Source organism: Mustelus asterias, chromosome 4 (assembly GCF_964213995.1).
Source record: "Mustelus asterias chromosome 4, sMusAst1.hap1.1, whole genome shotgun sequence".
NCBI lineage: Eukaryota > Metazoa > Chordata > Chondrichthyes > Carcharhiniformes > Triakidae > Mustelus > Mustelus asterias.
In genome coordinates this window covers 63,763,637-63,785,655 of record NC_135804.1, presented here as the reverse complement: position 1 = coordinate 63,785,655, position 22,019 = coordinate 63,763,637, and the positions used below count along the sequence as shown (strand labels likewise).

The 22,019-nt window shown below is 42.9% G+C and overlaps 1 protein-coding gene across 1 annotated transcript in view; it reads left to right on the top strand.

Moving 5' to 3' along the window:
* The first annotated feature begins 12,463 nt into the window (after positions 1-12,463).
* The window catches only part of sf3b3 (splicing factor 3b, subunit 3), a 56,546-nt gene continuing 46,990 nt past the window's right edge, over positions 12,464-22,019 (top strand). The window contains exons 1-5 of the mRNA XM_078211142.1: positions 12,464-12,659; positions 15,806-15,943; positions 17,267-17,422; positions 18,905-19,075; positions 19,276-19,448. Coding sequence (XP_078067268.1) covers positions 15,874-15,943; positions 17,267-17,422; positions 18,905-19,075; positions 19,276-19,448 — 570 coding nt within the window. The 5' untranslated portion in view covers positions 12,464-12,659; positions 15,806-15,873. The remainder of the gene's footprint in view (positions 12,660-15,805; positions 15,944-17,266; positions 17,423-18,904; positions 19,076-19,275; positions 19,449-22,019) is intronic.

Sequence of the window (22,019 nt, the reverse complement as noted above, 5' to 3'; positions counted from 1 at the left end):
CTATGAGGACCTGTCTTTTAATTAACTCCGAGTTGGACGTGCTGTTCTTTCCAATGTCACTCATCCCAACATGAACACCAACAACTGTACCCCACCCACCCACCCTCCATTCCCCAACCCCCTTTCCAAATGTTTTCCATTTTCTAAATGTTACTGATCTTTTCATGGGATGTGGACATCACTGGCTGGGCCAAAATTTATTGCCCATCCCTAATTGCTCTTGAGAATGTGATGCTGAGCTGCATTTTTGAACCGTTGCAGTCCATGCAATGGACTGATAGTGCTGTTAATAAGGGAGTTTCAAGATTTTGACCCAAAGACATTGAAGGAACAGCAATATAGTTCCTAGTCAGGATTATGCATGGCTTGGAGGGGAACTTGCAGCTGCTCATGTTTCCATGCATCTGCTACCCTTGTCCTTCTAGGTGGTAGAGGTCACAGGATTGGAAGGTGCTATTCGAAGTGTTGTGTTATGTGCCTGCATGCCATGTAACATAAAGGTGCTCAGCTGAGCAAGGATTAACATGGAACTGGAGAATAGTCCCACCCACAGTATGATGTATAGAGCCAGAAGGTAACAGACTCACAAGGAGCATCTGGAAGCAGCCTACATGCATGGCAGCAAGACCTGGGATCTTAAATGTTAAGTGTTAAATGTTAATAATAAACAGTTCATAACAGCTCTGAAGAAGAGACATACAGACTCAAAACATTAACTCTGTTTCTCTCTCCACAGATGCTGCCAGATCTACTGAGTTTTTCCAGCATTTTTGGTTTTTATTTAAAATAAATCATAGAATCCCAAAAGTGCAGAAGGAGGCCATTCAGCCCATTGAGTCTGCACTGACTCTCTGACAGAGTGTCTTACCCAGGCCTTCTCTCCCGCCCTTTCCCTGCAACTCTGCACGTTTTACCATGGCCGACCCACCTAACCTACACATCCTGAACACTAAGGGGCAATGTAACATAGCCAATCCACTTAACCTGTGCATCTTTGGACTGTGGGAGCAAACCGGAGCACCCGGAGGAAACCCACACAGACATGGGGAGAATATGCGAACTCCAAATGGAGAGACACCCAAGGCCGGAATTGAATCCAGGCCTCTGGAGCTGTGAGGCAGCAGTACTGACCACCATGCTGCCCTTGGTTCATGTTTAAATGGTTTGTGTTTAAATATACAACATCACTGAGATATTTAAAGAACATATATTACAACAAAAGGAGCCTTGGTGAGTTGCTGCAGTGAATATTGGATATCTTGCATCAAGATATGCCTTGTCTCTTGTTTCCAGATAGCCTGATAATGAGTAGAAACAGGAATCCTTTGAGTTTGTTAATTTGGTAGATAGAATGGTTATCTGATTAAATCATGATAATACCTCGACTTGGAATGCATTAAGCTTTGACTCTGCCAACTTGCCTTTGCTACATCCAGACTAGTCTCTCATCCACCTGCATCTGTAACCTTATCCAAATTCTGCTTCCTGTAACCTATCCTGCACCAAGTCTCACTCATCCACCACAACTATTTCTGCTGATCTGCACTGATCCTCAATCTCTCAAGATACTAGTTTAGAAGTTCTCATCCTTGTGTTTAAATGCTTTCATTGCCATGCTTCTCCCTATCTCTACATCCTTCAACAATTTTCAAGCTCCCATCCCCAAACTCTTTATTCCTCTGACTTTGGCATATTATGCATCCCACCCTCCTTTAAACTTATGATTAGTTGCATTCCAGTCAGCCAGAAGTCTCACCTGGTCAGTTCCACTCTCGGGATTTAGCACATAATGCAACAGTACGTTCTGCACCCTCTCCTTTCCTTCTCCCTATGTACTCTATGAAAGGTATGTTTTGTCTGAATAGTGCACAAGAAACAATACTTTTCACTGTATGCCAATACATGTGACAATATTAAATCAAATTTATTCAAATCAAATAATGCAGATTTGTAATTTAGTGCAGTACTGAGGGAGTTCTGCACTGGCAGGGGTGCAATCTTTCAGTTAAGATGTTAAAATGAGTCCATTTTCCATCATAGATGAACATGAACAGCAACTTTGATTTAAATAGTCTCTTTGAGGCAATGAAACGCCCCAAGGCTATTCACAAGAACATTATTAAAAACACACTTGACACCAAAAGCCACATAAAGAGATATATATGGAAGAGGAACAAAAGCTTGGTCAAAGTGGAACATTTTAAGCAGTGTCTGAGAGAAAGAAAGAGAAACTTCAGCCGTTTGCTTTGAAACTTCCAAGCAACACCCCTCTCCTTCTCAAAGAATCTTCTTAAACCCATTTCTATAAATAGTATTTTTAGATAGGCCAATTAATGGCCATCCAGCGTGAAGCATGCTCTGTGAAAGGCTTAGCGCTGCCAGGGAGGGTGGGAAGTGGGGAAGGGTGCCAAGAAAAGGGAGGATGCAGTCTGGTATTTTTAATGTGCACCCTCAGGGGGACAACCACTGCAGAGCTGATGACCCATGAAAAATAAATATAGATGTTAAAACTATGCCATGAGTGCCTTGGCAGCACAATCATACACAGACCTTAGACAAATTTTATTTAAGCCCTGACAGTTCATCATGTCCAAAGTCCAAAGATGTGCGGGTTAGGTTGATTGGCCAGGTTAAAAATTGTCCCTGAGATGCGTAGTTAGAGGGATTAGCGGGTAAATATGTGGGGGTAGGGCCTGGGTGGGATTGTGGTCGGTGCAGACTCGATGGGCCGAATGGCCTCCTTCTGCACTGTAGGGTTTCTATGATTTCTATGATTTCTATGTCTCAGATCCAGGTTGCAGCTCAAACGTAAAAGCTGTCTGGCCAATTGGCCAGCCTGCAAACTGTAAAAGCAGATGGGCTAGGTAAAATTGTGTTCAATTGGCCCTAATAGACTAAATTGCCTCCTTGATTGTCAGTGGGCTTACTTCTGACTCTCGTGAGGCTAGGAACAGGGAGATTCTACAGTTGAACGCATGGCTAAAGGACTGGTGCAAGACGGAGGGTTTCAAATTCATAGATAACTGGGAAGTCTTCAAGTCAGGATGGCAACTGTACAGAAAGGATGGGTTACACCTTAACTGGAAGGGAGCAAATATCCTGGCTGGGAGTTTTGCTATAGTGTTTCGGCAGGATTTAAACTAGTGTGGCAGGGGGGTGGGGAACAAAACAGTAGGTCAGTAAGTACTGAGGCTGGGGTTGAGCTGGGGGCCAGGGCAAGGCTAGCTAAGAAGAGGAGCACTCTGGAGAAGGATGACCTGAGTGAGCCTGGAGGTCTGGAGTGCATCTGCTTCAATGCAAGGAGCATAACGGGTAAGACAGACGAACTTAAGGCCTTAATGCTTACGCGGAATTTGGATGTGGTTGCGGTGACAGAGACTTGGTTAAAAGAAGGACAGGACTGGCAGCTGAATATTCCGGGGTATAAGTCTTTTAGGCGAGACAGAGGAGGGGCTAAAAAAGGTGGGGGAGTAGCGATATTAGTTAGGGAGCATATTACCGCGGTGCAGAGGGTAGACAACTTAGAGGATTCATGTACTGAGTCACTGTGGGTGGAACTCAGAAACAGGAAGGGTGCAGTCACTATGCTGGGGGTGTACTACAGACCACCCAACAGCCCACGGGAAGTGGAGGAAAGGAAATATCAGGAGATCCTGGATAGGTGTAGAAAAAATAGGGTTGTTGTAGTGGGGGACTTTAATTTCCCTGGCACTGACTGGAAAGTGCTTAGAGCTGGGGTTCCGGACGGGGAGGAATTTGTAAAGTGCGTACTGGAAGGTTCTTTGGAACAGTATGTAGATAGCCCGACTAGAGAGGGGGCTATACTGGACCTAGTGCTGGGAAATGAGCCCGGTCAGGTCATCAAAGTTTCGGTAGGGGAACATGTGGCAAATAGTGACCACAACTCTGTTAACTTTAGGATAGTAATGGACAAGGATGAGTGCTGTCCTACAGGCAGGGTGCTAAATTGGGGGAAGGCTAACTATAGCCGGATTAGGCAGGAATTGGTGGACGTTGATTGGGAGAGGATGTTCGAGGGTAAGTCCACGTCTGGCATGTTGGAGTCTTTTAAGGAACAATTGTTAAGGCTGCAGGATAGGCATGTGCCTGTAAAAAGGAAAGATAGGAAAGGTAGGATTCGAGAGCCGTGGATAACCAGGGAAATTGAGGATCTGATTAAAATGAAAAGGGAGGCGTACATTAAGTCCAGGCAACTGAAAACAGATGGAGTTCTGGAGGAATACAGAGAGAGTAGGAAAGAACTCAAACGGGGAGTTAGAAAGGCAAAAAGAGGTCACGAGATGTTCTTGGCAGGCAGGATTAAGGAGAATCCTAAGGCATTCTATTCATACGTTAGGAACAAAAGAGTTGTCAGGGAAAAAACCGGACCTCTCAGGGACAGAGGAGGGGAATTATGCTTAGAACACAAGGGAATAGGGGAGATCCTAAATGAATACTTTGCATCGGTATTCACGAAAGAGAGGGACGTGTTAACCGGGAGTGTCTCGGAGGGAGGTGTTGACCCGTTAGAGAAAATCTCCATTACAAGGGAGGAAGTGTTAGGTTTTTTAGGGAACATTAAAACTGACAAAGCCCCAGGGCCTGATGGCATCTATCCTAGACTGCTCAGGGAGACGAGAGATGAAATTGCTGGGCCTCTAACGGAAATTTTTGTCGCTTCTTTGGACACAGGTGAGGTCCCTGAGGATTGGAGGATAGCGAATGTGGTCCCGTTGTTTAAGAAGGGTAGCAGGGATAATCCGGGAAATTATAGGTCGGTGAGCTTGACGTCCGTGGTAGGGAAGTTGTTGGAGAGGATTCTTAGAGACAGGATGTATGTGCATTTAGAATGGAACAATCTCATTAGTGACAGACAGCATGGTTTTGTAAGAGGGAGGTCGTGCCTTACAAATTTGGTGGAGTTTTTTGAGGAAGTGACAAAAACAGTTGACGAAGGAAGGGCCGTGGATGTTGTCTATATGGATTTCAGTAAGGCATTTGACAAAGTCCCACATGGCAGGTTGGTTAAGAAGGTTAAGGCCCATGAGCTACAAGGAGAAGTGGCTAGATGGGTGGAGAACTGGCTTGGCCATAGGAGACAGAAGGTAGTGGTCGAAGGGTCTTTTTCCGGCTGGAGGTCTGTGACCAGTGGTGTTCCGCAGGGCTCTGTACTGGGACCTCTGCTATTTGTGATATATATAAATGATTTGGAAGAAGGTGTAACTGGTGTTATCAGCAAGTTTACGAATGACACAAAGATGGCTGGACTTGCGGATAGCGATGAGCATTGTCGGGCAATACAGCAGGATATAGATAGGTTGGAAAATTGGGCGGAGAGGTGGCAGATGGAATTTAATCCAGATAAATGCGAAGTGATGCATTTTGGAAGAAATAATGTAGGGAGGAGTTATACAATAAATGGCAGAGCCATCAAGAGTATAGAAACACAGAGGGACCTAGGTGTGCAAGTCCACAAATCCTTGAAGGTGGCAACACAGGTGGAGAAGGTGGTGAAGAAGGCATATGATATGCTTGCCTTTATAGGACGGGGTATAGAGTATAAAAGCTGGAGTCTGATGATGCAGCTGTATAGAGCGCTGGTTAGGCCACATTTGGAGTACTGCGTTCAGTTCTGGTCACCGCACTACCAGAAGGACGTGGAGGCGTTGGAGAGAGTACAGAGAAAGTTTGCCGGGATGTTGCCTGGTATGGAGGGTCTTAGCTATGAGGAGAGATTGGGTAAACTGGGCTTGTTCTCCCTGGAAAGACGGAGAATGAGGGGAGATCTAATAGAGGTGTACAAGATTATGAAGGGGATAGATAGGGTGAATGGTGGGAAGCTTTTTCCCAGATCAGAAGTGACGATCACGAGGGGTCACGGGCTCAAGGTGAGAGGGGCAAAGTATAACTCAGATATTAGAGGGATGTTTTTTACACAGAGGGTGGTGGGGACCTGGAATGCGCAGCCAAGCAGGGTGGTGGAGGCAGACACGCTAACATCGTTTAAGACTTACCTGGATAGTCACATGAGCAGCCTGGGAATGGAGGGGTACAAACGAATGGTCTAGTTGGACCAAGGAGCGGCACAGGCTTGGAGGGCCGAAGGGCCTGTTTCCTGTGCTGTACTGTTCTTTGTTCTTTGTTCGTGCATGCCCACCGACCAAAATATTACATGAATGCACAGTGACGTTGGGGCACATGCCCAGTGGCGGATTAACTACCACCCAGACCCCTAGGCTGAGCTTTAGTAAGGCCCCCTGACCTTGCCCCCTGCCCCACCTTTCGTTGAATAGAATAAAGTGACGTTAAGTGACATTAGATAACTTATATTGTTGTACTATGTATAATGTACTACATGTATAATATCATAAAGTTATATGAATCAATTACAACCCTTTTATTCATTTATTTTTCATTTTCTTTACATTTGTACTTTAAAAAGCTTCCGTGTTTTTTGGTTTACAAAAGTGTCGATAACAGCATGTAAATCAACAGATCAAAGCGTGTCTGATTCAATGTGCATGAGTGCCAGATGATTCAGTTTCTCATCGCTCATTGTTGAGCACAAATAGATTTTGATCCTCTTCAGTGCCAAAAATGAACGCTCACCTGAACAGTTAGTGATCATTAAGGACAGGTATTTGTTATATTAATTCACCCACGGGGTACAGTTATGAAAATTTATTCACCCTTAAAAGGGTTAAACCAATTTATTTTTGCTCTCGGGGCCCCCCCTCCCTTCCGGGCCCCTAGGCTTAAGCCTACTCAGCCTAATGGTTAATCCGCCACTGCACACGCCCATGTCTTTTCACGTGGTTCCGGGTTGGGTGTGCGCCTGCCCGAGCAATGTCAAATTCTGGCCAATATATAATGGTCTTCTTTGTTCACGGCATTTCTGTTGCAGCTTCCAGACTGAGAAGATCATACCAATTGCAGATTCTCCAGCTCTGAAACCACACTGGGATTCGAGGTAGATGTATTCAGCCAGAATCTGCTGTCTGACAAGAGCAAGATGTGGAGATGCCACAAACCATCGACGCCACAAACTGCCGGCTCCAAGTGGAGAGGATCTCCAAGAAGATCGCGCATATCGACACAGACATCAAGTTTCTACAAACATGCAAGAAAGCAGACAAGATACCGAAGAAAACCTGTTGGACTTTAACCTGGTGTTGTGAGACTTCTTACTGTGACAAGAGCAAGACAGGCAATACTTTTCCATGAAGTTCATCAGGGAGATGTCTCGATAGTTGTTGCAATCACTGTGGTCGCCCTTGTTTTCACAGGGTCAGAATCCTTGCATCTCTCACACACATCCTAAAGCACTGCCCCTCCCTCCAGCAGAGACAGAGAGGTTCATACAGGTGCTGCAAGAGTGCCAGTTGTCCATGCGTAACTCAGAGGATAGAGCACCACCACCTGGAACTTTGTCCGTGGCAAGCAAGTCAATACCTTTGCTAAGCTCCATGACAGGCAGGCTTTCCATAATGTCTAGAACCTCTTCCTAGAGTACATCATGGATAATGTTCCACCCATCTCTCCAATTGTTTATTGCAATCAGCGATGACCTCCCCTGCCTTTGTTTTCAATGGGGCTGTTTTCTTTGCTGATGGATCTGCTGCCTTTTTTGATCACTATATACATGTTCCTAACATTCCCCATGTCAAAGGGCATCTGGATATCCCTCTTTCTACAACAACACAACGGGTAAAGTCAGCTATGAACAGGGCAACATCAGAATTCTATGAGGTCTGCAGTGGAGACAAACAGGGTTTTGTTCTGGCACTGACACTCTTTGGCATATTTCTCTCTTTGCTGCTGTCATAAGCCTTTAGGTCGTTCACAGAGGGGTCAACCCACATTCCAGAATGGATAGAAAGCTGTTGAACCTTGCCAAGCTGAGATCCAAGACAACATTGCACTGTGGAAATTAAGTTACAACAACTAGGCCGGCAACTCTGTCAGCAAGAATGGAAAGTGCTTATTATCAGACAAGGCCTCAGATGAGGCCAGCAGTTGCGTATTCAGGGAAGAGACTAATTTAACTTTGTGTCAGTTTCATAAACACTACATTCCTGGCCTTTGCCACAGGATGAAACAAAGACAAGTTACCATGACAAGTCAAAAAACAAGATATGGTGACATATTATGCTAATGAAGGGTTAGAAGGAGACAGTTTTCTATTGGATAAGGGTAAAAACCTATGCTATGATTGGTGGACTATGTATGCAAATGAAGGATTAGAAAGTTGCTAATTTCTCATTTGCTGTAATTAACTATAACTGCTAATTATCTGTACGAATCAACAGAACATCCTAGAAGTGCATTGCACTGCATAGATGTTCTCCTTGTGCATGAGTAATAAAGCTTGGAAGTTTGAGTACTTTTAGTGCCTAGTGTTGATTGTACCCAAGTTGACTACAGTTGTTTGTACCCAAGTCAATGACAGCACCAAGTCCTCATCAGAGTTGTTCTATGTTGACAATGCCGCTGGTCACACTCTCCTGGTTGTCCATGTTTCTACTACAAGGAGATCGGTGGATATTCTCACTGGCATTGGGAAACAGCTGCTGATGGCTATGGCCTCGGGAGGCTGACTGTTTGAAAGGGCAGTGGAAGTAGGTGGGCAGAAATAAAAAGCTCAGGTGGTCGAGAACAGAACCCAGAGAAAACAGGATCAGTGAACTGTGTACCTTCTCAGCCCACTGTCTTCCACTGCAGCAAATGTGGCAGAGATAGACCTGCCAGAGTGGGGCTCCGAGCCACACCAGGTGAGGTATAACATGGAGTGGACCAACTTGGCAAAGACCATAGCCTTACGAGACGGAAGGTTCCCATGCTTATACAAACTATCTAATACCCAGTTTTTTGGCCATCTGGAATAGAAACATAGGAATTGGGAGCAAAAGTAGGCAAATTCAGCCCTTCGAGTTGACTCCACCATTCAATCAGATCATGGCTGATCTTTCCTTGGTCTCAAATCCACCTCCCTATCCCTTTAACCTGTTTTTTAAAATTAGAAATATATTTATCTCCTTCTTGGAGCCATTTAATGATTCAGTCTGTTGTCATCATGGTCAGATTACGGGGTTTGTCTGTTAGTAGGTTGATTTGGTGCGACTGACAATGGTTGGTGGCAATGATGGAGGGAAAAAAGGAATGTAACAGGAGCCCAACAACAAAGTTATCCTTGTTGGAAGGATTGTTCCTGTGAGGAATGAAGTGGCATGAGAGAGGTGGCATCAGAAGGATGGGATGGCATGGATGGGAATAGCATGTGAGGGGTCACATGGGAGTAGTGGTTGAGATCACGTAATTCGTTGTGTGGCAAAATGGTGGGGACAATTATTTGAAACAACTTATTATTCAAAGGCTATTCTTTGTGCTAAAATGAAGATTCACTCATTTTAGATGAAAATGTTTTAGAAAAACTCATGGAAGGAGCATTTAAAATGTCGCGACAAAATTTGAATCCTAAACAAGAGCTTTGCCATAGAACAAGATTGGTAGTCAGCAAGATGCATTCTCTGGGAATAAATGATGTAGCTCAGGCAGATTCCAAGAAAGTAGAGTATTTATAATTATTCCTTGAATACTATCAAACCCATCAGATGTAAACTAAAAGCAAAATACTGTGGATTGATGCAGATACAAAACTAAAACAATAAGTTCTGGAAATACTCAGCAGCTATAGCAGCCTCAGTGGAGAAACATTTTGAGTCCAATCTTTTTTCCTTTCATTTTTAATGGGATATGGGCATGACTTGTTGTCCATCTCTAATTGGCCTTGAGTGGCTTATTGAGCCAGGTAAGAGGGTGTGTCTGGACTGTGGGCTAGAGTGGGGGAGGTTGGCAGATTTCCTTCCCTGAAAGGGAGGGCGGCATTAATGAAAGAGAAACCATTTAAATTCCAGACTTTATTAATTTAATTCGAATTCCATGAGCTGCCATGGCAGGATTATAAACCCATGTTCCCTGGACTTCTGGTCCAATGATCACAGCACGACCATCTCCCCTCATCATCAGTTTAAAGTTTATTGATTAGTGTCACAAGCAGGCTAACACTGCAAAGAAGTTACTGTGAAAATCCCCCAGTCGCCACACTCTGACACCTTTCAGGTACAATGAGGGAGAATTTAGCATGGCCAATCCACCTAATAGTAAGAGTTTTAACAACACCAGGTTAAAGTCCAACAGGTTTATTTGGTAGCAAACACCATTAGCTTTCAGAGCGCTGCTCCTTCGTCAGATGGAGTGGAAATGTGCTCTCAAACAGGGCACAGAGACACAAAAATCAAGTTACAGAATACTGATTAGAATGCGAATCCCTACAGCCAGCCAGATCTTAAAGATACAGACAATGTGGGTGGAGGGAACATTAAGCACAGGTTAAAGAGATGTGTATTGTCTCCAGACAGGACAGCCTGCAATCCACCTAACCGCATGGCTTTCAGACTGTGGGAGGAAACCATTGCACCTGGAGGAAACCCACACAGACATGGGGAGAATGTGCAGATTCGCACTGATAATGACCCAAGCCAGGAATTGAACCCAGGTCCCTAGCGTTGTGATGCAGCAGTGCTAACCACTGTGCCACCGTGCCATCCTAGAGAGCTGCTCAATTGCACAGATCAGTACAAATGTAGAAATGCTCTACTGGGATTTGTACCCAGGATTTCCTGTTTATTAAACCAACTAAACCACAAATCCTAAGGATGCAGAGCCCATTAGACGTAAACCTGCCTTAATTTTCAACTCAGAACAAAATAATTCCCAATTGGACTTTTATATTCTATACCTATAAATGAATCACAAGTCCAGACTCCTTGCAAAATCCTCCATTTATATTCCTTAGTCTGTCATGGGCAGCTTTATTAATAGAATTCAGAATGAAAAGTTTAAGTTCTGTTGAAGTATTTGGTGAAAGAATAACTGAAACCTGCATTTAGAGCAGTATTGTTGCAATAAAGATACTAGTTTGACTGCAAATGTTTGATAATATCTGTATTGAGTTCTTTGAGAAGGTGACCAAAGAGGTGGATGAGGGTAAAGCAGTTGATGTGGTGTATATGGATTTCAGTAAAGCGTTTGATAAGGTTCCCCACGGTAAGCTATTGCAGAAAATACGTACGCATGGGATTGAGGGTGATTTAGCGGTTTGGCTAGCTGTAAGAAGACAGAGGGTGGTGGTTGATGGGAAATGTTCATCCTGGAGTTCAGTTACTAGTGGCGTACCGCAAGGATCTGTTTTGGGGCCACTGCTGTTTGTCATTTTTATAAATGACCTGGATGAGGGCGTAGAAGGATGGGTTAGTAAATTTGCGGACGACACTAAAGTCAGTGGAGTTGTGGACAGTGCGGAAGGATGTTGCAGGTTACAGAGGGACATAGATAAGCTGCAAAGCTGGGCTGAGAGGTGGCAAATGGTGTTTAATGCGGAAAAGTGTGAGGTGATTCACTTTGGAAGGAGTAACAGGAATACAGAGTACTGGGCTAATGGTAAGATACTTGGTAGTGTGGATGAGCAGAGAGATCTCGGTGCATAGATCCCTGAAAGTTGGCACCCAGGTTGATAGGGTTGTTAAGAAGGCGTACGGTGTGTTAGCTTTTATTGGTAGAGGGATTGAGTTTCGTAGCCATGAGGTCATGTTGCAGCTGTACAAAACTCTGGTGCGGCCACACTTGGAGTATTGCGTACAATTCTGGTCGCCGCATTATAGGAAGGATGTGGAAGCATTGGAAAGGGTGCAGAGGAGATTTACCAGGATGTTGACTAGTATGGTGGGAAGGTCTTATGAGGAAAGGCTGAGGGACTTGAGGCTGTTTTCGTTAGAGAGAAGAAGGTTAAGAAGTGACTTAATAGAGGCATACAAGATGATCAGAGGATTAGATAGGGTGGATAGTGAAAGCCTTTTTCCTCGGATGGTGATGGCTAGCATGAGGGGACATAGCTTTAAATTGAGGGGTGATAGATATAGGACAGATGTTAGAGGTAGGTTCTTTACTCAGAGAGTAGTAAGGGTGTGGAATGCCCTGCCTGCAACAGTCGTGGACTCACCAACATTAAGGGCATTTAAAGGGTTATTAGATAAACATATGGAAGATATTGGTATAGTGTAGGTTAGAGGGGCTTTAGATTGGTTTCACTGGTCGGCGCAACATCGAGGGCCGAAGGGCCTGTACTGCGCTGTAATGTTCTATGTCAGTTGTGTATAATTTATTTTATCTCTTAGGTCTGCTCAACACAGCAAGCGATACAGAGACATTGTTTAAACGGGTGCCTGAAAAATATATTATGCAGCAATTTATATTGTAATTGTGTTTATATTTGTAAAACTGGTTGTTAAATATAATTTTTAAATATTTAATGTGTTTTTCTTTAGAGTAGTTGCCTGCTCTGCGCATGTGCAGCCTGACTCAGGCCCGCGCTGGCTACCTATCCATGCGTCAAGGACCCCAGGTTGTCGGCGGCCTGGCAGCTGCGGGGCTAACGGGACGCAGCGACATGGAGTGGAGCATCTGAAGGGATATCGGCAGCATCCTTCCTTTGACGGCGGGTACCGCGGCCCTTGCTGACTCCGAGATCGCTGGCGGTGCTAATTATTCCAGTATTGGCGATCGATGCGACTCTGAGCGGACGCGCTGCGGCGGATTGTTTGGTGAGCCGCAGGTGGCGGGCGGGCTTTGGGGCCTACAGAGCAGCGATGGTGGGGGGTGGGAAATCGTGTTGAGACGGGAGGCCGGTGAGGTCTGCAGAAGTAGGTGGGATTAGATTTGAAGAAGCAGCTGGAGTGCTGGCGGCTGCTTTTTAAAAATAGTTTTTAAAAAAGGCGGCCAGTTGCCTGAGGGGTTGCGCATGCGCTGTTCAGGTGGGAATGTTAAATCTGGAATAGAGTTGGAGCTGTAGGAAAAATCCCTCCCGAGTAGAATCCAAAATATAAGGTGGAAATGTGGCCTCAGCTTGTTGGAAAACTTCGACCCATAGTGTTCACTCGTACCTTGTGCACCTTCCCAACTTCCTTAATCCAAAGGTGTGCCGGTTAGGTGGATTGGCCGTGCTAAATTGCCCCTTACTGTCAGGGTAAATGCATGGGGTTTATGGGTATAGGGCCTTGGTGGGATTGTTGTTGGTGCAGGTTCGATTGGCCGAATTAACTTTTGAAGGAAAGCTAAATGCTGCGGATGCTGGAGATCTGAACTAATGTAAGAGTTTTAACTACACCAGGTTAAAGTCCAACAGGTTTATTTGGTAGCAAATGGCATTTAAACCTGTTGGACTTTAACCTGGTGTTGTTAAAAACTCTTACTGTGTTTACCCCAGTCCAACGTTGGCATCTCCACATCATGATCTGAACTAATAACAGGGAATGTTGGAAAAATTCAGCAATTTGGCAGCATCTGTCAAGAGAAATAGAATGAATGTTTCGAGTCTAATGTGATTTCTTTGGTTACAAAGAAGAGTAATTTTGGACCTGAAAGTTAATTGCTGCCAAACCTGCTGAACTTTTCCAGTATTTGATGTTTTTAAAGCTTTTGGAAGACGTGGGTTTGTGAAATGCTAGGAGATGGTTTCTGTCAGCCATTATGAGCTGCAATTCACTAGCTGCATATCTTAAATATAGCCCTGAAATGATTTCACGCCCTGTTTTCTATTTCACTTCCTCTTGCTGCAGGCCCATGCAAAATACTCCCTCCCCCCTCCAGCCCTGCCAATCATGGGGAGGGAAGGTTTGGTGTAACCTCCTTCCTGGCTCCACTGTTAAACTTGTTGACCCTCAGGAGATGGGACATGTGGAAGCATGGTCACGCCCCATCCTCACTAATGTTTTCTCAAAGGCACATGTCTTCTGTGCCTCTGAGACAGAAGAAGACCAATGGAACCAATTTCAGTTTGGATTCAGGACCACTAGATGCTTGTCAACAAAAAATGTAGGTCAATGAATCTGCTGTTGGAATAAGGGAGCTGGATGTGGCAGTGCGGACATTGGGCTCAAAGGCCAGACTCCTTGAATTCAAACTAAAATGGAATTCTTGTAAGCATGTGCCTGCTCTGCCATTCAGCAAAATTATGGCTGATATGACTGAGCATCTTACTCCCTGGAATTGGGAGCTCCAAAAATTCACAACCTTCCGAGTGAAGAAATTTCTCCCCACCTTAGCTCTAAATGGCTGAGCCCTTATTTTGAGACTCTGTGTTCTAGATTTCCCGAGCCAGAGGAAACATGCTGCCCACATCTGTTACAATTTCGAGTTACTTTTGAATTTTATGTTTCAATTAGGTTGCCTCTAATTCTAAACTCGTAGCACTGTAATCCTAGTCTACTCAAAACTTGTCTTCCTGTACAACATAGGCTCTCTTATCTCATTTTATATTACCAATTGAAGGTCAGAATAGAACAATGGATCTGTTGAAGACTCGTCACGCATTGTATAAATGGCATAAATCGTGACCTTTATGCTGCAGATTTGTTGTCTTAAATTGATTTGCTGGCAACATGGTGTAAAAGCAATACATAATACAGATTCCCCTCCTCCCTGCAGTTACAGTAACCAAATAATTTTTTGACTTTCTGCACAGTACATATGGATAGTGAGGGCAGTGCTTGTTCCTCAAGAACTTAGGAATAAAACTGTCAGCTTGTAAATAAAATACTTAATTAAGATGATGACCATAATGGGTAAATGATTTGCCAAGCAAGATATGTCGTAGCTGCCAGGTTGCTTCTTGACGTGTGTAGTGAGTGTGTTTTACAATTGACCCTGGATGAGGATTTATGTTTAAACATCTGGAGTTTTGCATCCTTATTGAGAGCCACACTGTGTCCCTGGAGAATTTTTGAGGCAATTTTTAATTACAGCTGCATTTATAGGGAGATGTTTGGGACTTGTTGTGAGTTTTGCCTGCTTGTCCAATGTTGTGTAGCTGTAATTGTTTCTTCCTGAGTTTAGTTTGGTGACCAGAATCCTTACATACTTGTTTCCAACAGAAAGTAAGGACAAATGTGATGTTTCACTGTGTCGCTCTATTTTCTATGCCACCAGCACTTCGCTCTGAAACAGTTTACTGAAGCTCATTTCAAAAGTCCCTGCTCTTTGTCACCTGTCAAGTCTCTCTTCTGGGGACAGTGTCTAATAATTCATTCTGAACTGAGGAACTTTGTAGGTTAGAGATTTTAGTGTTCAGAACTTGAAGTTTACTGTTTGATCTGAAGTAGCAGTTCATTAACCTGTTGTAAAACCAGCAGTTCAGGTCTCCCTTTAACCCTATCCAACTGACGACATTTACTGTTCTTGTCTGAAATTGTTTCATGTTAGTCTGTGATTCCATGCCTACCTTCTCTTCTGTTGCCCAAGTGGCCACTCATCATGTAAGTTCTTGAGGGAGCCAGCATGACAAATAAGCCTGTTCCTCCTCTCACCTGATGGTCCTGTCCAGCCAGAGTAATTTGAATCAGAAGCAGACTCGATATTCCTTCTTAAAACCTGGATCACATGAGTCTGACCACTACCCCGTTTATTGCTCTGTCTGGGGTAGGTCTATTAAGCATTTACACAGCAATTAAAGTACTTCAAACAGGAACAGTTGTATGTTAAAATACTGAATAAATATATAAATACAATCAATTTTGTGATGACAGCTTTGATTTGATCCATTCTGTTTTAGTGGGATGCTTACTGATTTTCTGAAAAGGGGTCTCGGTCATCAAGTATTGCAATTGTTTTTTGGCTCTCTCTTAAATCTATTTTCATGATCTCAAGTATTTATATAATTGCTCAGTTCAATTTTTTCTCTTTCTCTCTGAAGCCACTCCTTTAAGAGCTGGAAGTTGGATGTGACCTTTCATACTTGGTGATAACAGAAACACTGCAATCATGTTTTTGTATAACCTGACCCTTCAGAGAGCAACTGGCATATCGCATGCCATTCATGGAAACTTTTCAGGTGAGAATCAGTAATTGTTTTCAACTTCTGCGATTAACTATGACTAACTTATTTTATGAACTTAGTCCTTTCATATTTCCATATTGCTTTACTTCCTCCCAATTTTATTCTGTCCTCTCCTGAGACAGTGCACTGACCACTGCAGGGAAATGGCTCACTAGGCTCAAATGGGTCAGAGCCTATTTAGCGAGTATCCATTTTATTAGAAATTTTAAAAAGTGGTCTGGGGAAATACTTTCTTCATAAAGGACTCGCTTTTATTGCCCCACACTTGCTGAAAAAAGATACCATTTGCGCTCCCTTCTTTGGAACAAGTCTGACATTAGAAATACATAGGCCAGAGCAACTTAAAAGGAGCTGAAAACACTGCAATATTTTTATATTAAAAAAGTCACTGTTTGAAATGTGAAATTATCATGAATGCATAGTGACCAGAATCACCATCTATCTCATCTTTGCAAGAGCTCTCTAATTAGTTACACACCATCCTGACCTCTCCCAAATCCATACAAATGTTTCCTCTTCAACTTTTCAGCCAATTATCTTTTGAAAGTTATGTAATCTGCTTCCAACACCCTTTCCAGCAGTATGCTGATTGCATATAACATTGACAGTGAAAGCTGTGCGCTCTTTCAGTGTCCAAAGTGTAAATATTTATTTCTTTACCATTTGAAGCTGCTGACAGTTCTATTAATATATGAAGGAATAAACATTTTCTATCATTCGTTATAAAATATTAGGTATATATTAAATGTATTCAAGAGTCACAGATAGTGAACCTGCCTGATTTCAATCTTGCGGCCCACTGAGATGATGAAGGGCACTTATATGGCCCACTCACTGGCCTAGGTTGCCCATCACTGTTCTGGATCATAACTTACTACATATATTTAAAAAAACACTTTTTCTGTTGGAAACAGGTGGAGGTTGGGAAAAACTACTAAAATCTCTCAATTTTGAGCATCTATGGTGAAGTTAAGAAGGATATTTAATAAAGAGAACACTCCCAGCTTTACTAGTCTCTCCATAGTAAACCTCTAAGGCTTCCTATAGTGTGGTGCCCAGACTTGGACACATTATTGCACCTGAGGCCTAATCAGTGATTTATAAAGAGTTCGCACAATATATTTGTTTCTGTACTTAAACCATTTATACAAAATAAACTTGACTTCCAGCAATATCAATCATTTGTCATTTAGTGCCCATTGTCCCAGTGGCAAAACCATTCCAAGTTCCAATCCTCCATAACATTTTATGCAATTTTAAGGAATGGGAAATATGTGGTTTGAAATGTCCTGATTGACACTTGTGCGTGTATTGTAGGCACCAAAATGCAGGAGATTGTTGTTTCCAGGGGGAAGATCTTGGAGTTACTCCGCCCAGATGCAAATACTGGAAAGGTCCATACACTGCTTACAGTGGAGGCCTTTGGGATAATTCGTTCTCTAATGGCCTTCAGGTTAACTGGAGGTACCAAAGGTAAGAACTTTTAGAAATGTGGATTTGCCTATGTTTGTTATTTCAGCAAATTAAAATTCCCCCATCTGCTTCCATCTTCCTTGTTGTCAAAGTAGCCCTAGGGTACGAATCCATGAGCATATTTAGTCCTCCAGTGCTCCCTTCAAATGGCCTGTCTGGACAGTAAATCGTAGAAGGCAGTTTAACCAGAAGAACATCACAGCTGAACCTGAGCTAGCCTTGACTTCATATATATATTTTTCCTACCTAATTAGGTACAATAACTCTGGTTGGCTTTTAAAATAAATATTTGTAAGTCAAGTTGCTAAGATGGAGTGTTTCAGTGGGTGTTATGGTTGAGATCAGTTCATTCTGCTCTGCTTCAGGGAAATGAATGAAGTTTCTGCTGGCCTTGTGTATCTTAGGACTATACTGGTCAGTGACTAATGGAATAGAATTTTTCCACCAGAAACATGTATATTAGTGGCTAGTTTTGGTGACCCACAAGCAGTTACTTAATTGTGGCTTTCTGCACACACAGTTACACAAACAGGTGCAGCTGTCAGTGAGACTGGATTTCCAATTGCTTTTTGATCGATTCTCGGGTCAAAAAGCATGAGATGGGTCAGCTCTGCAAGCATCTATGAAAATGTTTGAAAACTTCATCAGTACTATCAAATTGTTTAACATGGAAGGGTGTGGTGATAGAAATTGAAGTAAACAAGCTGTGGGTGCTTTGGAACTGTAGACTGGACACTAGTCAGAATTATTTAGGTTTGTTAACTTCTAGATAAATTTGTAATTGTCTCATGTACTAACTAGAAAAATCCTTAATTTAACATTTTGCAATCATATTTGTTCTAGTCCAAGGGCTTTTAGAAACATGCCACGAAATCTCTAGATGGCAATATTAATATTTAAACTTATTTAGGTTGCTTTTAGTACTCCAGCAACCATTCTGAAAATAGAACCATAGAAAAGTTTTATGGTGCAGAAAGAGACCATTCAGCCTATTGTGTCTGCACTGGCCGAAAAAGAGAAGAAAGAAACTTGCCACCCATTTTGATCCCAACATTTAGCTTACCACAGCATCTGGCTCCTGCATTCAGTTTCAAAATACAGCAGCAGAACGTAGCTAGTGAGGCTGGCATTTATTGTTCATCTCTTGTTGCCTTTGAGAAGATGGCAGTGTCCAGAGTCGCTTCGGAGGACGGTTAATAGTCCATCATTTTGATGTGAAACAGGAATCGCATATAAAGGAAGCCAGTTAATAATGACTGGTTTCCTAAAATATATTAGTGAGCCAATTTGGTTTATATGATAATCTGATAACTGATCACAGATTTTTATTTCTAGATTATTAAATTCAGATTCTGAAACCGCAGTGATGGAATTTTGCTACTGTTCCTACAATTGCATTTGTCTTTGGATTTTTAATTTCAGTTTATTTGGTTCAAAGCATTGCAAGCAATTGCCAAACACCTCATTTCTTTTTGTCTGCAGATTACATAGTTGTGGGTAGTGATTCTGGCAGGATTGTGATCCTGGAGTATCAGCCATCCAAGAATATTTTTGATAAAGTCCATCAGGAAACCTTTGGGAAGAGTGGATGCCGCCGTATTGTGCCTGGACAGTACCTGGCAGTTGATCCGAAAGGTCGTGCTGTTATGATAGGTGAGTGATAATGTACCAGTAAAAACTAACTAGTAATAAACAGTAATAACCAGTAAAGCCGACTAATATGTGGCTTAGCACTATTCACTGTATGCATTTATCTACCGTGCCTTTGGGAGGATATATGTGTTTTTAAGGAGCAAATTATTTGATTATTGTATCCTGTGGTTCCATGACTGAAATGATTTGTTTGTTGCTAGGTGCCATCGAGAAACAAAAGCTAGTCTATATCCTGAACAGAGATGCTGCTGCTCGTCTCACCATCTCCTCACCGCTGGAAGCGCACAAAGCAAACACACTGGTGTATCATGTAGTTGGTGTGGATGTGGGCTTTGAGAATCCTATGTTTGCTTGTCTTGAGATGGACTATGAGGTATTCGCCTAGTTTTGGACTGTTGATGTAGTTAAATACAACTATTATAACATCCTAAAACAAAATTTAAATAAGCTAGAGACATCTGATGCCTATGCTACTATCTACTGTTAATGAAATTGGAGTTCTATGGTTCAGGGGCCAGGCATTGTGGTAGATTACAGGAGCAGGCTGAGATTAGCTATCTCAAACAGACTTGGTTAAACTTAAGATCAATAATTTGGTTTAATATGAAACCAGGTATTTTAACTCCAGAGGCTAATATTTGATTTAGATTAAAAACTTCAAACAGCATGGCCTACAGCTCAATGGCTGAATGTTGTGAGAGTTCAGCTATTTACTTCCCTTTCGTTAACATCGTCAATCTCTTGAACCCCATCTGGCAAAATTCACATCCTTTATCCGCTCCAGATTCAGTTGGCGAAGGCCTCCCCTCTTGATAGTAACTTAGTGACCCTTGATGTGCTCTGAGTATTGGTGCCCAGTGAGGAATGGATGAGGCTGGGGTGGGCATTCAGTACTACTGATTAAATGATGTGAATCATGTCTCTTCGTTGAAAAATATTTGGGGATATTTCTGGTTCTCTGATCCAGCAGCCATAAGCTTGTCATTGCCTAAGATTTCCCCCACTGTTTTTATGCTTTGATCATAAATTTCCCCCAATTAAATATTTAGTAGACTGAAGCCATTGTCTTTGGTCCTATCTCAGACGCATGACCGCTCCCTTCCCTGACCACAGACGTGAGTGACAACGATCTGATTCAATCTCATTTGACCTGCAAACTGAGTTAGCAATGTCATAATCCTCTTCATCATCAAGACTGCCTATTTCCACTTTTTGTGCCATTGTCTGTCTTCACCTCTGCCTTAGCCAATCTGCAACTAAAACTCTCACTCATTCATTTTGTTGCCGTTAGACCCGATTATTCCAATGCTCTCCTGGCCAGCTTCCTATATTTCAACCTCTACAAACTTGGTCTCATACAAAGCCCATATCCTCTCCCCTGCCAGTCCTGTTCACCGGTCACTCCTGCTGGATGAATTACATTTTCTCTAGGCCTCTGACTGAACATGTCAAATTTGAACTTTCTATCTCCTTTTAAAGTCTTGCTCTTCTCCATCTCTGTAACATCGTGCCCTTTGCGAACTCTGTTTTCTAGTCATGACAACTTCCTTTTCCCACCCGTTCGTCACTGTGCCTTCAGTTTATTCTCTACACTTTGGAATTCTCACCTACATGTCTAGGCTTTCTTCTTTTCCTTTAAACTAGAACAATAATAAGACCATAGACAGTGTTCATCCATAACCTTGTGCTTGTTGACTTAGACTGGTGCCAGGTTTAACTACCCATTACATACTGAGAATCTCAAAAGGAAATTGGATGGCAGATTATGGGGGTGGGACTGATTGAATTGCTCTACAGAAAACTAACATGGACCCAATGGGCCAAGTGACCTCCTTTGTGCTGATTGGATTTTAATTCATATTTATCCAAACAATTTAGTTTTGTCCAAGATTGTTTCTAAAAGATACTGTCACCTATGGGCCTCAGGTAGTTGAGAAATTTGAACCGGCCAAGAATAAATCTTTGACAACTCTGGTAATAACGAAGTGGGAAGTGAAGCCATTGCAGCTGATTCTCTGTTGATGATTTGATAAGAATAGAACCGGGTCTGCATTTGGCCCATTGAACCGGCACCAACAACAATCCCACCCAGGCCCAATCCCCGTAACCCCATGTATTTACCCTGCTAGTCCCTCTGACACTAAGGGGCAATTTAGCATGGTCAATCAACCTAACTTGCACATCTTTGGACTATGGGAGGAAACCGGAGGAAACCCATGCAGATACAAGGAGAACATGCAAACGCCACACTGACGGTGACCTGAGGCTGGAATTTGACCCCTGGTGTTGTGAGGCAGCAGTGCTAACCACCGTGCTGCCCCAAATATCCTTTAGGGAAAGAAATCTGCCATCCTAACCTGGTCTGATTGAGGTGATTCCAGACGCACAGCAATATGGTTGACTCTCAGGCTGTTCTCTCTGAATGGAAGGGCAACCCTGTCAGCAATGTCCACATCCCATAAATGAACAAAAAGAAAATTGGGACGATGAGCATGGATTTGGGAGGTGATAACATGATGAAAGACTTTGGAATAAAATTAACTACTACAATTAATAGAAAAGGATTGTCCATCTGTTCCTTGCATCATTGTGCTATCATAATGGTTTAGTTGTAAGCACAGGAAAGCAAATTGGGTTTTCTGCTTGTAAGTCACTATGATGCCAACACTGAGCACAGTGTCTGGCCAGTGACAGGGATTGTCCTTCACTGAAGAAAGAGCCAGCAGAGGTCTGATGGTCCAGATAGGCTCCCTTCTGTGCTGTGAACTTCTGTGATGATATGGTATCATTGGAGCCAGGTGCTTTAGTTGTTAAAAAATTGCATGAGTGCAGTGCACAGACGAGAGAGATCCCAAATTTGATTTGCCCATTCCTGATGACTATCTGCTAACCAGCATGGGATGGGGAATGTAACAATGTGATCGGGTACTTGTGCAATGTTCTC